At 50.9% G+C, this 13,752-nt stretch overlaps 1 protein-coding gene across 1 annotated transcript in view; it reads right to left on the reverse strand.

Moving 5' to 3' along the window:
- The window catches only part of Zdhhc3 (zinc finger DHHC-type palmitoyltransferase 3), a 49,363-nt gene that overhangs the window by 23,929 nt on the left and 11,682 nt on the right, over window positions 1-13,752 (reverse strand). The window contains exons 2-3 of the mRNA XM_051140075.1: window positions 11,478-11,807; window positions 1,572-1,696 (exon numbers count right to left, since the gene is read on the reverse strand). Of these exons, the coding sequence (XP_050996032.1) occupies window positions 1,572-1,696; window positions 11,478-11,783 (431 nt within the window). The 5' untranslated portion in view covers window positions 11,784-11,807. The remainder of the gene's footprint in view (window positions 1-1,571; window positions 1,697-11,477; window positions 11,808-13,752) is intronic.

The raw sequence follows: 13,752 nt of genomic DNA on the forward strand, positions 1-13,752 counted from the left end.
CCCCGTGGCTTCTGACAGCTGTCTCCTCTAAAGCTAGCCCTGTGGCTTCTGACAGCTGTCTCCTCTAAAGCTAGCCCCGTGGCTTCTGACAGCTGTCTCCTCTAAAGCTAGCCCTCTGGCTTCTGACAGCTGTCTCCTCTAAAGCTAGCCCGGTGGCTTCTGACAGCTGTCTCCTCTAAAGCTAGCCCTGTGGCTTCTGACAGCTGTCTCCTCTAAAGCTAGCCCTGTGGCTTCTGACAGCTGTCTCCTCTAAAGCTAGCCCTGTGGCTTCTGACAGCTGTCTCCTCTAAAGCTAGCCCTGTGGCTTCCGACAGCTGTCTCCTCTAAAGCTAGCCCTGTGGCTTCTGACAGCTGTCTCCTCTAAAGCTAGCCCTCTGGCTTCTGACAGCTGTCTCCTCTAAAGCTAACCCTGTGGCTTCTGACAGCTGTCTCCTCTAAAGCTAGCCCCGTGGCTTCTGACAGCTGTCTCCTCTAAAGCTAGCCCTGTGGCTTCTGACAGCTGTCTCCTCTAAAGCTAACCCTCTGGCTCCTGGCCTGGCCTTTCGACACTGAGCATCGCTCTGAGCAGTTACACATGGGTCCAGCCGCTCACAGCTGCTGACAGAGGGGCGGTATGCCCCATAGAGACACAGACTTGGCCTGAGAACTGCACTGGATCTAAAACACTAACCTCTCCAGCTTCACGGTGAGTCCTCCAGGGTGGCAGAGGGTAATGAATGCCACTGAGGCACACGAAGTGAGCCTCAACACACCTCTGAGGAAAGTGAACCCAAGACGATGGCCTCAGCAGAAACAGAGCTTCTCACTCAAGTGCTCACACAGCTGCCCCTGTGTAAACCCTTCAAAACCAGACAGCCACACAGACCCAGAGCCAGAATGGCAGGATCCAGGCCTGTCTCGGCTATCCATCCACCTTCCTCATGCAGAGCATCGCCATCCAACAGTGTCTCATCTCCAGGGTGGCCATGAAGATGAAAATAAGATTGGTGATGAGGGGAGATGGTAGGCTGAGGGGCTGACTGACATCTGGGTGACGGAGACAGACGCTGTCACTGAGGCTGCACAGGAAAGGCCTTTCAGCCTCTCTGCAGCCTCTTGGTCATCACAATCTCCCTTTCTCTGTAGTGTCTCAGGCTAGCAAAGCAATTTCCTCCAAACTCTCCTTACTCCAAACATGTATCATGTTGTAAAGGTAACTGTAGGACACTCCAGGTCTCTGTCATTTGCCTTTGCAATGAGAAAGTGCAATTTTTAGCTACACGTCTTCTCATCAAGAAGACTCAAAGAACACCTGTGATAACTCAGGGAAAACAGGCTTCTGCCTGAGAGCTGTACTTGTCACAAGCTCTGCAACTGTGGCTTCAAGGAAAGCCCGAGAGATGCCTTTGTCTCAGGTACTCACAGGGTGTCAGGGGATCAGGAGTCTCTTGACCTTATAGACACTCAGCAGAGGCTGCACCAGGCATCTGCTGCCCAGACAATGGCCTTCTCCACCCTAGTGGTCACTCCTTGCCTGGGTGGGACACTCACAGTCCCGGTGCTGGCCTGGTGCTGTGGAGAGCCCACGGTACCTGCAGTGATGCGCCCGGTCCGGCTTGATGCTGCAGCACTTGGGGCATTTGTACACCACCTGCCCAGGCTTCAGCTGAAGGCTCTCGATGAACTCTTTAGTGGCATTTCCTTTGGGTACCGCCCCCTAAGAGAACAGGAAAGACATCAGGGTCAGCTGTCACTCTGTAGTGGAGACGATCATGCCAAAGCTCACATACAGGCTCTGTGTTCCAGATCTCCTCAACGCAGACAAAGGATTTCCCAAGGAATTGCAACACTACCTGATAACTTTTTTGCTTTCACTTGCTAGTACTGTTCTTGTTGTTCCAGTCTTCCCTACCCCTGGGTAGGGTGGCAGTTTGGCTCAAGGACTCTTCTGAGTCCTGGGAAGAGCACTGCCTTTGGGAAGGTCCACTGGTGAGTGCCAATCCCACAGCTCACTTCTCTCATGCCAAGACACACTGCCTGACATTCAGAGGGTTCTGCTTTGCTTTGCTTTTCACCTGTGTGACTGTTCTGAAGGATGGGCTCCTTCAGAAGTCAGTGATGGGAGCCAAGGATTAGATACCTGACATGTTACTCCACACTGGTGATGAATGATACTTGGTACTCTAGCTCTGGAGTCTGTGTGGAGGCTGCACCCATGTGAGCAGAAGGACAGACACCAGTGCCACCAAGTACCCATGTGAGCAGAAGGACACAGACACCAGTGCCACCAAATACCCATGTGAGCAGAAGGACACAGACACCAGTTCCACCAAACACCCATGTGAGCAGAAGGACAGACACCAGTGCCACCAAACACCCATGTGAGCAGAAGGACAGACACCAGTGCCACCAAGTACCCATGTGAGCAGAAGGACACAGACACCAGTGCCACCAAGTACCCATGTGAACAGAAGGACACAGACACCAGTTCCACCAAGTACCCATGTGAGCAGAAGGACAGACACCAGTGCCACCAAGTACCCCTGTGAACAGAAGGACACAGACACCAGTGCCACCAAGTACCCATGTGAGCAGAAGGACACAGACACCAGTGCCACCAAATACCCATGTGAGCAGAAGGACACAGACACCAGTGCCACCAAATACCCATGTGAGCAGAAGGACACAGACACCAGTGCCACCAAATACCCATGTGAGCAGAAGGACACAGACACCAGTGCCACCAAGTACCCATGTGAGCAGAAGGACACAGACACCAGTGCCACCAAATACCCATGTGAGCAGAAGGACACAGACACCAGTGCCACCAAATACCCATATGAGCAGAAGGACACAGACACCAGTGCCACCAAGTACCCATGTGAGCAGAAGGACAGACACCAGTGCCACCAAATACCCATGTGAGCAGAAGGACACAGACACCAGTGCCACCAAGTACCCATGTGAGCAGAAGGACACAGACACCAGTGCCACCAAATACCCATGTGAGCAGAAGGACACAGACACCAGTGCCACCAAGTACCCATGTGAGCAGAAGGACACAGACACCAGTGCCACCAAATACCCATGTGAGCAGAAGGACACAGACACCAGTGCCACCAAGTACCCATGTGAGCAGAAGGACACAGACACCAGTGCCACCAAATACCCATGTGAGCAGAAGGACACAGACACCAGTGCCACCAAGTACCCATGTGAGCAGAAGGACACAGACACCAGTGCCACCAACCCTTACCCTAACCCCAACCCACACAGGGTTCCCAGGTGGAGGTTCTCTGTAGAGGCACCAGAGCCTTGTGTAACACCCTCATTACTGTGCATTAGTCAGCTGGTGACTAGAGCCTCTCTGGTGTGCTTTCGATTGCATAAGCCTCCCAGGGGACTTGTTCCCATCAGGGCAAGACCCCACCTGCCTGGCCACCTGAGCCAGTGCCAGGCAAGCCTGTGGTACAAATGCCTTACAGTTCTGGATCCCCCCACCCCCACCCAATCCCAGAACTGCCTCCTCCACACTTGTCTGCTTTAATCTCAGGACTGTGGAAGCTGTTACTAACTCAAGAGAATTCTGTTTCCTGTTGAGTGCAGCCGTCCACTGGTGCAGGGCATGGGGGGGAAGATCTGCTGAGACACTCGGCCACTCTCACCCCTATCCAATGGAATGTCCTTTAGCTTGCAGATCTCCACAGCCTACATGTCCAAACACTGCGTTTTCTTCTCATTTCCAAAGTGATACATTCTTTTTTGTTGTTGTTGTTGTTTTAAAGAAGAAAATACACATAAGGGGAAAAGAAACACCCTGACTTGATCACTCAGGAGAAGCATTACCTATACTGCAAATCACATTCTATATGCCTCTTCTCTTCGTAAACACTGTAGGCTGTGAACACTTAAACCATAAAAGCCAGGTAAAACATGGCTAACTCAGCCACAGGAAGCATGGAGAAGCTGCTGGAGCTTCCTGCACTGGGCGTGGCACGGCACTGGGCATGGCATAGCACTCTACCCTCCAGCCCAGTGGTGTCCTGGCTGCCACGTTACCCAGGCTAGAAATCCAGCAGCCACCTTCAGGTGCTCTCACAGTCATCCTCTACCTGAAACTGCCTCACAGGCCACGCCCCCTCACGTCACTGTCACGGCTTTCCTGACCCTGCCTCCCTCCCATTATTTCCAGAGAAAACGTTCTAGATTGTGAACGGCCACGTGGTTCTTGACATAAAGCCTTCGCCAGCTCCCTAGGAACCATAGGTCAGAGTTTGAACTCCTGGAGCAGATACAGAAGCCGCTCCTGACCCTGGCCCCGGTCTAGAGCTGGGTCCTTCCTGACGATGCTGCACCACTCACGGTCCAAGCTCCTTTTCTGCCCCAGGACAATATGTTAGCACCATCTAAGCCCCTCTAGGAAGCTTGGCAGGAAGTATCCCAAGTCCTCTATACCCATTTCAAAATCAATGGCGTTCCTTCTGTCTTCTTCCTGACGGCACAGACCTGGGCACCACCTACAGCAGGACCCACAAGCAACTCTGACTCCCACAGTCTAAACTGGCATTTTAACACATACCGTAAAATACATTGCATTTCCAACATGTCTGTAAATTTCCAAGAGGACAGAGACAATGTCTTTCAACCTATAGCCTAGCAAATTGCTCACGGCCTGGCATCAGGCCTGCATTCAATATACCCAAGCCAGGTAACAATGATAAAACAGACATTTATTGAGTGCTTATAAAGCACGGGCGCAGTTCCAAATGTTTTGTGACTGGAAGCATTTTGTCAGTTAATTCTGACAATAAATCTATGAGGAGGCAGAGACTACGCGATGCCTCGTTTTATAGCAGAAGTGAGTGAACAGAATCAGACAGCGTGGTTCAGAGGCAGCAGACTAAGGATCCAGGCCCAGGCAACAGTCAGGACACAAACATGTTCATCAGGTGGCTTCACTAAGACTTAGAAAAGCTTTTCCCCCCCCTTTGCTGCTTTAATGCTATCTACCACAGTGTATTAACATGCATGATAACCATCAACAAGACAATAGGCTTGTTTTAAGGACTAGGATAGAGCATACAAAAGGAAAGCAGGAGAGACAACTCCCAACAAGAGACTGAATATTAAAAATGAAGAAAAGCAGCTGGGTGGTACAGAGACAGGTGGGTCTACGAATTCAAAGTCAGCCTCACCTACACAGTGAGCTTCCGGCCTGCCACAGCTACACAGTGAGAGCCTACTGCAGGAAAAGAAATCAATGGTGCTGGAGAGATGCTCAGTGGTTAGGGACACTTGCCGCTCTTGCAGAGGACCTGGGTCCAGCACACACAGGAGATAGCTCACACCGCCTATAACTCCACCTCTGGCCTCCACAGGCACTGGCACAAATGTGCGCATGCCCACTTAGATGTACATACATGCACATCATTGAAAATGAGAGAGCATATGCATCCCCGGTTCCTTCAAATGACACTGAGGACTTGGCACTGCTGTGCACTTGCAGCAGGGGACTGAGAGGCACTGTTATCACAAGGCTGGTGTCAACATATGCATGCCCCTGAGTTTGGGCAGAAATACCCCTCTCAGTTAGCACCCCAGGAAAAGGGTGGCTACTCTGTATAAAAGGAGGAGGCTTTCTTCTGGTTTGGAGGCAGCTGTAAAGAGCTCCTTGACATAATGCTGAACCCTACACGGGTCCTGGGTGACCCCGCAAAGGGAGCACATAAAGGTAAAGGTGCCACAAAGAAATAACAGGTGAATTTAACTGAGCCCCAGCACTGCCTTTGCACAGTGTTCTCAGTCCCAGAGGCTGGTTTACAGCAGGGGGCTGGCTCACAGGGGCGAGAAGCGGGGCACTGGCAGGTGCACAGGCAGACGACGACAGTGTTCTCAGTCCCAGAGGCTGGTTTACAGCAGGGGGTTGGCTCACAGGGGCTAGAAGCGGGGCACTGGCAGGTGCACAGGCAGACGACGACAGTGTTCTCAGTCCCAGAGGCTGGTTTACAGCAGGGGGCTGGCTCACAGGGGCGAGCAGCGGGGCACTGGCAGGTGCACAGATGAACTCTTAGTGCTGTGGTCGAGTTGGGCCCGGTTATACTACACCTTTTCTCAGTTCTCAGACTTGAAATAAATTATGTGCTTAATGAGCGATCAGGCCCACGGGAAGGAGTCATGCAGTTGTGGCAGGCTGCAGTGTGCAGCTTTAGCCTTCCTGGCAACAGGGCCTGGGCCTCAGTTTTCAGTGTCTTCTTTTAAAGAATGCTGTGCACATACATCCTGCTTTATGGCTTGGGTGGGTCAGATAACAGCTCATGTCGGGCAGCGCAGGTCACATGGCAACTTGGTGGCCCACGGTCCATGGTCAGGTTCCATTAAGGCCCAATAGGAGGCCAAGAGCTGCCTCGCTCCAAAATCCCAACGGTCTCTGCTGTGATTCACCTATGGGGCCTGCCAAAGGCTCCACGCAGCACCCTATCTCCCACTGCTCCTTCAGTTACCACTGAATCTGCTGGACCGTATGGCGGAAGTGGTAGAGCAGCCCGCACAGCAGCCTGGATCCACTGAAGCGCCTTCACCTATTCCAGCTGGCAGCCCTGAGCCACTTGGTATACAGGCCCAAGCGACACTCCCAAGTGTGCTGTCTCCAGCATCAAACAGACCCACTAAATGTTGTACTTCTTCTTGGCGCTGGGAAGGGTCAGGTGCAATAAATGATCCTTTGCCCTAGAAGTACCCAACCCACTGAATTCCTAGACATATTAATGAGGTAGAAGGCCCTGGATTTCGGTTGGTTTTATTTGCTATCCTCCGATGTGCATATGTGTTACCAACAAGTCCAAAGTGGCTGCTACCTCCTGCTCACTTGGCCTAATTAGTCTAACGACATCAATATTTTGGACCAGTGTGATATTTTGTGGAAGAGACAGATGATCAAACTCCCTTTGAACTACGTTAAGACACAGCGATGGAGAGTTAATATGCCCTGAGGTAAAACTATAAAGGCATGCTGCTGGCCTTGCCAACTGAAATTGCTTCTGGTGGCCCTGGTGGCCATGTGTTAATCAAGGGCTGCACCCCACACACCAGGAGATGAGTTCACTGGCTCAAGTGTGGTACAGCAGCTACAATCGGAGTCACCGCTTGGTTAAGTTTGCGATAGCCAACTGTCATTCTTCATAATCTGTCTTCTGCACATCCACACAGCGTTAAAGGGAGATGTGGCGGGAAGCGCCCATCCTGTTCTTTCAGCTCCTTGATGGTGGCACTAATCTGTGCAATCCCTCCGGGGATGCAGAGTTGGTTTTGGTTCAGTCTTCTCCCTGGTAGAGGTAATGCCAATGGCTTCCATTTGGCCTCTTCAACCATAATAATAACCCTCATTCCACAGGTCAGGGAACTGGGGTGGGGATTCTGCCAGAGTGAGTGTATCTTCCCAGTGATACATTGCTGGGGAAATAACCACAGGACGGGCTCACGTGGAGACTTCCGGAACGTAGAAAACTGCCGTGGTGAAAGTGCACGTGAGAGCAAGCACCAGCATGGCCTGTTCTCAGCACCATGTCCAGCCCAGATGATGCCTGAGGTGTCCAGCTGTCCTCGCTCTCTGTTGACAGGCCTTTCTCTTCTCCACTTACCTTTTTTTAGTTGTTTTTTCTTTTTTTTATGTTTTTTTGTACATATGCATTTATATTATTACACACATATACAGTCAGGAATTATACAAATGTTACATTCTTAGTGTTTTGGCTATTTGCATTTGACAGCCTAAAGAAAACATCTTTCCTATCTTGGTGCATTTAAATTTCTGAATGTAAATCAATCTCCATCACATATTGTCATTATCAACTTAGAACACTTAATCTGGACCTAAAATCATCTTAACTCCTAAACAATTAAGCTCCATTGTAAAACTAAGCGACCTGGTCTTCAACTCCCTCAGAGACTTGAGAAGGAGTAAACTTAATTATCTGAGTATGCCGGGAGTGCAGGTTATAGCTTTCCCAATGAAAAGATGACAGAGACAGTTTGCTACCTGAATAGTCACCCAAAACTCTCTATAACATTGGAGCATCTTCTTCAGCCTTCTGGTCCAATATATCTGACAGACATATTGGCAGAGTTTGGCCGTCGACTCTGCCTGCATCCAAGCTTGCCCTTTTTTTTAGGCAAAATTCTGTCTGTGGTAGAAATGTGGACATTTTGCCCAGTGGCTTGTTTGCCATATTTGAAGCCATCTCCATAAGGAGGTTCTTCGATGTTCAGCATCTTCTTTGAGGTAGGCTGGGTGTTGCCAGGAGTTAACCTGTCTCATTGTCAATGAATCTTTAAAGTAATAAAAACATTTTTAAATGTCATATTCTGCATGTCTCTGGGGTTTCTGAAGACCTTGTCTTTCTATAGAATCATATCTATCAGCTGTACCTAAGGTGTTTATTCTTGAGATAAAAGCAGACTAGCAATTGACAATGACCATTATTTAATCTGCTAACGTTTAATTTGTATAACTTATTTCTCCTAAACAGCTTATAGCACTTTCAAAGCATATATTATAGTTGAGTTATTGTACCCACATAACTCAATTATAATATATGCTTTGAAAGTACTCTTTTCCACTTTCAATGGCACCATATCTATTTTCCACACACTTGGGGGTGATCTCTCTCTGCCCCTCCTGTCTGACCTCAGCTACTGCTGTGCTGGAGTCAACAACCAACCCCTGAGAGGTCCAGAGAGCCGCCATGGCTGAACTGTCCTGGGGTCACAGTTGGGAAAGCCCAGGTTGGAAGTGGTGCTGCAGTTTCCTGTGGAGACCACGCCCCTTTTCTCCTGTTTCCCTTCCTCTTCTGCCCACCCTCTCGGTCCTCACCGAAAAGACACATAATGCAGATATTATTTATAACCTCAGCTGTAAGCAGTGGGAACTCCTGCGATAGACGCCATCACCACCATCTGTTCCCCATTAGGAAAGTCCCCTAACAGACTGTCACTCCATGCTGGAAACCGACTCCACTTGCTGATTAACAAGACGCCCTAGTTGACATTTGCTTGACCTGAGATCTGGACTCCCAGCTTGGTTCCTAGAAGCCAGGGTGCCCAGTAGTGCCAGCCCCACTTGTCAGCCCCACCTGTTTTACATGTGGGCTTACTTCAGGCAGAGGCATGGAGATCTCGTGACAGGCTCGCCCACACAGCACGCTCTGGAATGGTCTCCTCAATAATGCGAGTTATTTAGCAGTCCTCATTTGCATCATGGGAGCTGCCTAGAGCTCAGGACACTGGCTCTCACCTCCTGTGACGGTTAATTTGAGTCTCGGTGCTGGAGAGATGGCTCGGAGGTTAAGAGCACTGTCTACTCTTCCAGAGGTCAATTCCCAGCACCCACATGGTGGCTCACAACCATCTATAATGAGATCTGATGCTCTCTTCTGGCAGGCAGGCACACATGTACGCAGAACATTGTATACATGATTTTTAAAAAAATCTCTAAAAAAATTATTAAAAACAGAATCAGTGGCTTACAATGAGCTACAAATTCACCAGCCTCTCTGTTCCTACCTTGATCTAATCTAGTGCTGTGTCTTGCCTAAACTGCTGTCCATGCCTCTGGTCTCACTGTTCTGCAAGTCCCACCTGACCGCACTGTGAGCACAGCGTCACTGCACCTGTCTCCCCACGGTCCTGAGGCCCCTACAAGGTCTGTCATGATCCCGCCTCGGGGCCTTTTCATGGTGCTTTAGTCTCATGCTTCAAGCTCAAGGCTCTGTAACACTTCTCTCTTCTGCCTCAGTCTACCTGAAAATTTTTGCATGCCCTGGCTGCAGCTTCATGCCATTCAGGTCAGCTTCAGTGGCATCACCGCGGAGAGGCCTTCCTGGATTGCCCTGACCCGCCGGGGCGTTCCTTGAAAGCCTGCCACACCACTCATTGCTGTTTTCTTGTCCTTAGCACTTAGCAATTTCTGCCATCGCCTCATTTATCACTGAAATGTGAGGTTCCAGAGGGCAGGGGTTCTGTCTCCCTCGTTCTCAGCTGCACCTGCTGCTCAGGAAGGAATCTCTTGTGGGGCTGGCACTCAGTCCACACATCAGTGCGCAGCGGGGCCTCGCACACTGTTGCTATAGCCATCCTTGTCCAGTGATACTCTGGTCTCCTCGGGCTTTAGTTAAAAATTCTTACAGCCAGTCAGGCACGGCGGCGCAGGCCTATAGTCCCAGCACTCTGGGAGGCAGAGACAGGAGGATCTCTGTGAGTTCGAGGCCAGCCAGAGCTACACACAAACCCTGTCTCAAGAAAAAAAAAAATCTTACAGACTTAATGACACACCCCTTTGATCCCAGCACATAGGAGGCAGAGACAGGCAGAGCTCTTTGAGTTTGATTGAGACCAACCTGGTCTACACAGTGAGGTCCAGAGCTACATAGTGAGACCCTGTCTCGGAAAACAATAACAACAACAACAACACGCTGAGGTTCTGGAGCCTTTCCTCTCCTATGTTTCCTCTCCATAACCACGAAGACCCCAAAGGTAAATCCATGTCCCAATGGTTTTCCATCGCAGCCACCAGCTGCCCAGGGGAGCCGATGCCTGTTTTTCTGCATGGGAGAGTCCCCTGCCGTCTGCTCTCCATGGCTCACGACCAACCTCTGACTGACTGACCCCGCTCCCTGCTTGTCCACGCGAGCTCCACGTCCTCTGCCAGGACTATCCTCACCTGGCTCTGCAACAGGACTGAACTGTGAGCTGAACGGGACATAATTCCCTCTGCTGTCTCCAATAGCAAGGGCGTCACACAAACTTCTGAATAAATCCTTATTTGTTTTAACCTTTATGCCCTTGTGCATGGGACACTTTCAAGAGTGCACAGCTCTTCACTTCCTCAGGTGACTGCTCCACTCTTCTGCAAGTAACCTCAGCATCAGTGCACAGGCCCAGGATGTGAGGCCTCAGGCAGCCCTGCCTGCCTCTCCTGAGGAGGGATTAACAATGCCTGAAGAAGGGAACTGGCTCATCCCTGTGGTCCCTGCTGTGCTTCCCCGGGATTTACAGAAGATGCATGTGGCCATTAGCAGAACTTTTCTTTCTGGTTTAATGGCTACCACCCGCATAGCAGAACAGTGCATCCACAGGAGGCTTCACCACACTACCTGAATGGGTGTTTCCCATACAACACAGCGGAAAGTCAGGAGGGCGTGAGATCAGGGTGAGGAAACATTCTGTGGCCTCTGCCTCCCTGGGACTACAGGTAGCTGCCACCCAATCCAACCTAAAAGTGGACGTGGCTTGCTGGAGTGCCAGGCCACCACAGCTCAGAACTCTCTGCTCCTCCAAACAGCTGGTTTCCCCAGCTAGCTCCGACGCGGCAGGCAGTGTGGCGACAGCCCACGTAACCCGCCACACACGCTGTGACACAGGCCCAAGGAAGCGTGAGGGCTACGGCCATGCCAGGGCCAGAGGAGAGGATGTGGCCTGCTCAAAGCGAGCCCAGACATACTCACGGGGTCCGTCAGCATGGCCCGGCCATGGGAGGCCAGCGCCAGGAAGGCCAGCAGGTTGAACACAATCCCGTTGATGATGCCGTACACGTAGTCTCGGGATGGAATCAGCATGACAAAGAGGACGACGAACTCCGCGTAGAGGACTAGAAACCAGGTGACAACGGCACAGGCGATGCCACAGCCATCGCGGATGAACCACATGGTTCCCGCGGGGCCCGGGAAGGGAGGTGGGGCGCACTTCTCCGGCTGGAGGTACTCTGGTTTCCGCTCAATGTCTCGGAAGTGGTGGGCGGGGATAAGCATCATAAGCTATTCTGTCCATCCTGGCATCTGGAAGGAAAGGGGGCAGAACGTGCTGTTATTTCAGTAGCCAGGGCACTGAACAAGTGTGTCAGTGCGTGTGCAGACCCTCGCACACACACTGCCTGGTGCCTTGCTCACTTGCCGCTTACCCTCCTTGTCCCTGCTAGTGCAGAACAAGAACCCTTCCTAGCCTTCCTGTGAGGGCGAGAATGCAGAGACCTGGCAGGGCGATGATGCCTTCCCAGAGGCAGGCAGACCGGACACAGGAGAGCAACCGAATGAGGGACTAGAGCCTCAGTCTCCTGGACTGTGAGCACCACTGGGCAGACAGTCCACCAAATCCAACCCGGGACGGCAAGTGCTGGGGAAAAGCTCTCGTGAAACAGAGTGGCACTGAACTGAAATGGCTAGCTCTCTAGAGCAGGAGGCTCTGAGCTCTGCTCTTTCTGAGTGACGGGGCAGCACAGCGATCTTGGCCAGTGTGTCTAAGGCACTTCCCACCACAAGCCATATCTCCTCACCTGGGAAGCACTGCCCCTGCCACAGTTAGGGGCTCCAGGGAGGGGCTCATCCTGATAGCTCACTGGCCATGCACAAGTATTCTCTTGGGAAAACATTCGTTCCATTGGAAAAGTGATGGGTAAGCAACTTCCTTCCTAACAGCTACACTGACCTCCAGAGAGGCAATAACTAAGAACTGGGAGTGAAACAGAACAAAGTATAATGACATAGGATGAAAATGACGCAAGGAAACCATTACTATGTATTGTTAACTTAAATAATACTAATTATTATTATTATTTATTTATTTTTTGTTTGTTTTTTGAGACAGAGTTTTTCTGTGTAGCAGTCCTAGCTGTCTTGGACTCACTTTGTAGATCAGGCTGGCCTTGAATTCACAGAGATCTGCCTGCCTCTGCTGCCAGCGTGGTGGGTTACAGGTGTGGGCCACCACACCTAGTTAAATAATAGAGCGAGTGAGAACTAAGAATCACCCTTTCATGCCTAGCTACACACAGATGACCTCCTCTGCTCATCTTAGCTGCTAGCTTGCTGCAACACCAATCAGAATTCTCACTGAGAAACTGATGGCGCAGCCCGTTCTCAGACACAGAAACCACGTGTAACATAGCGGCCAGTCACCCTGCGCCCTGGCCCCGCGTCTTCTGAAGACGCTGTTAGCCTTTCCTGCGCTCTTCCCCTATCAGGAAGAACATCTGGAGGGAGCAGCTATAGGTGGGGTGAACTCTTGCTCAGGCTGACCATGTGCACACAGTGCGGCTCTGCCCCAAATGTAACCTAAGATTAGAGACAAGCAGACAGCGAAGTGCTGCCACATGCCTGTCTAGAGGAGCATCAGAGTCACAAATTACAGTAGGAAACTGCAGGCCAGGAATGTCTGGAGACAGACCTGTGTCTAGTAAATTTTAGAGCCCTAAATTCTATTCAATTACAGCCCAAATCCAATAAATAGCTAATAGGCCACAGCAGAAGAGCCACACTCCCCAGGGGCAGGGTGTCTTCACAGAATGGATCTGAAGGATCATCACCAGGGCTCCTGCCACACTGAAGGTCACCCCATAGATGCCTCTGGTGGCCTCTGCATGGTGGGGCTGTATCAACACGCAAGCCTAAGTACTTACAGGAGAGTTGCTGAACCCTAATTGCCAACCACTAAGCAAGGCACGGATCATCAGGACCCAGCTTCCTCTGTGATGTAGACGGTCAGTTACAAAGCACCCCAAAACCTGACAGCACATCCTCCTGTCATCTCCTCTACACTAGTACTCCCATTTTCACAAGGTTGTAGCTCTCATAAATGAGAGATCACTAAAAATAAACTTCCAGGGACACAGGTGTAACTTCATTCTGCCCGTCGGCAGCTGTTCACTCTCAGCTGTGTGTGTAGCGATGGCGATGAGGACGCTGAACTCTGCTCACTGTTTTACTAAGGAATAAACCTTCTATACAA

This window comes from Acomys russatus, chromosome 32, assembly GCF_903995435.1.
Source record: "Acomys russatus chromosome 32, mAcoRus1.1, whole genome shotgun sequence".
In the NCBI taxonomy this organism is placed as follows: Eukaryota; Metazoa; Chordata; class Mammalia; order Rodentia; family Muridae; genus Acomys; species Acomys russatus.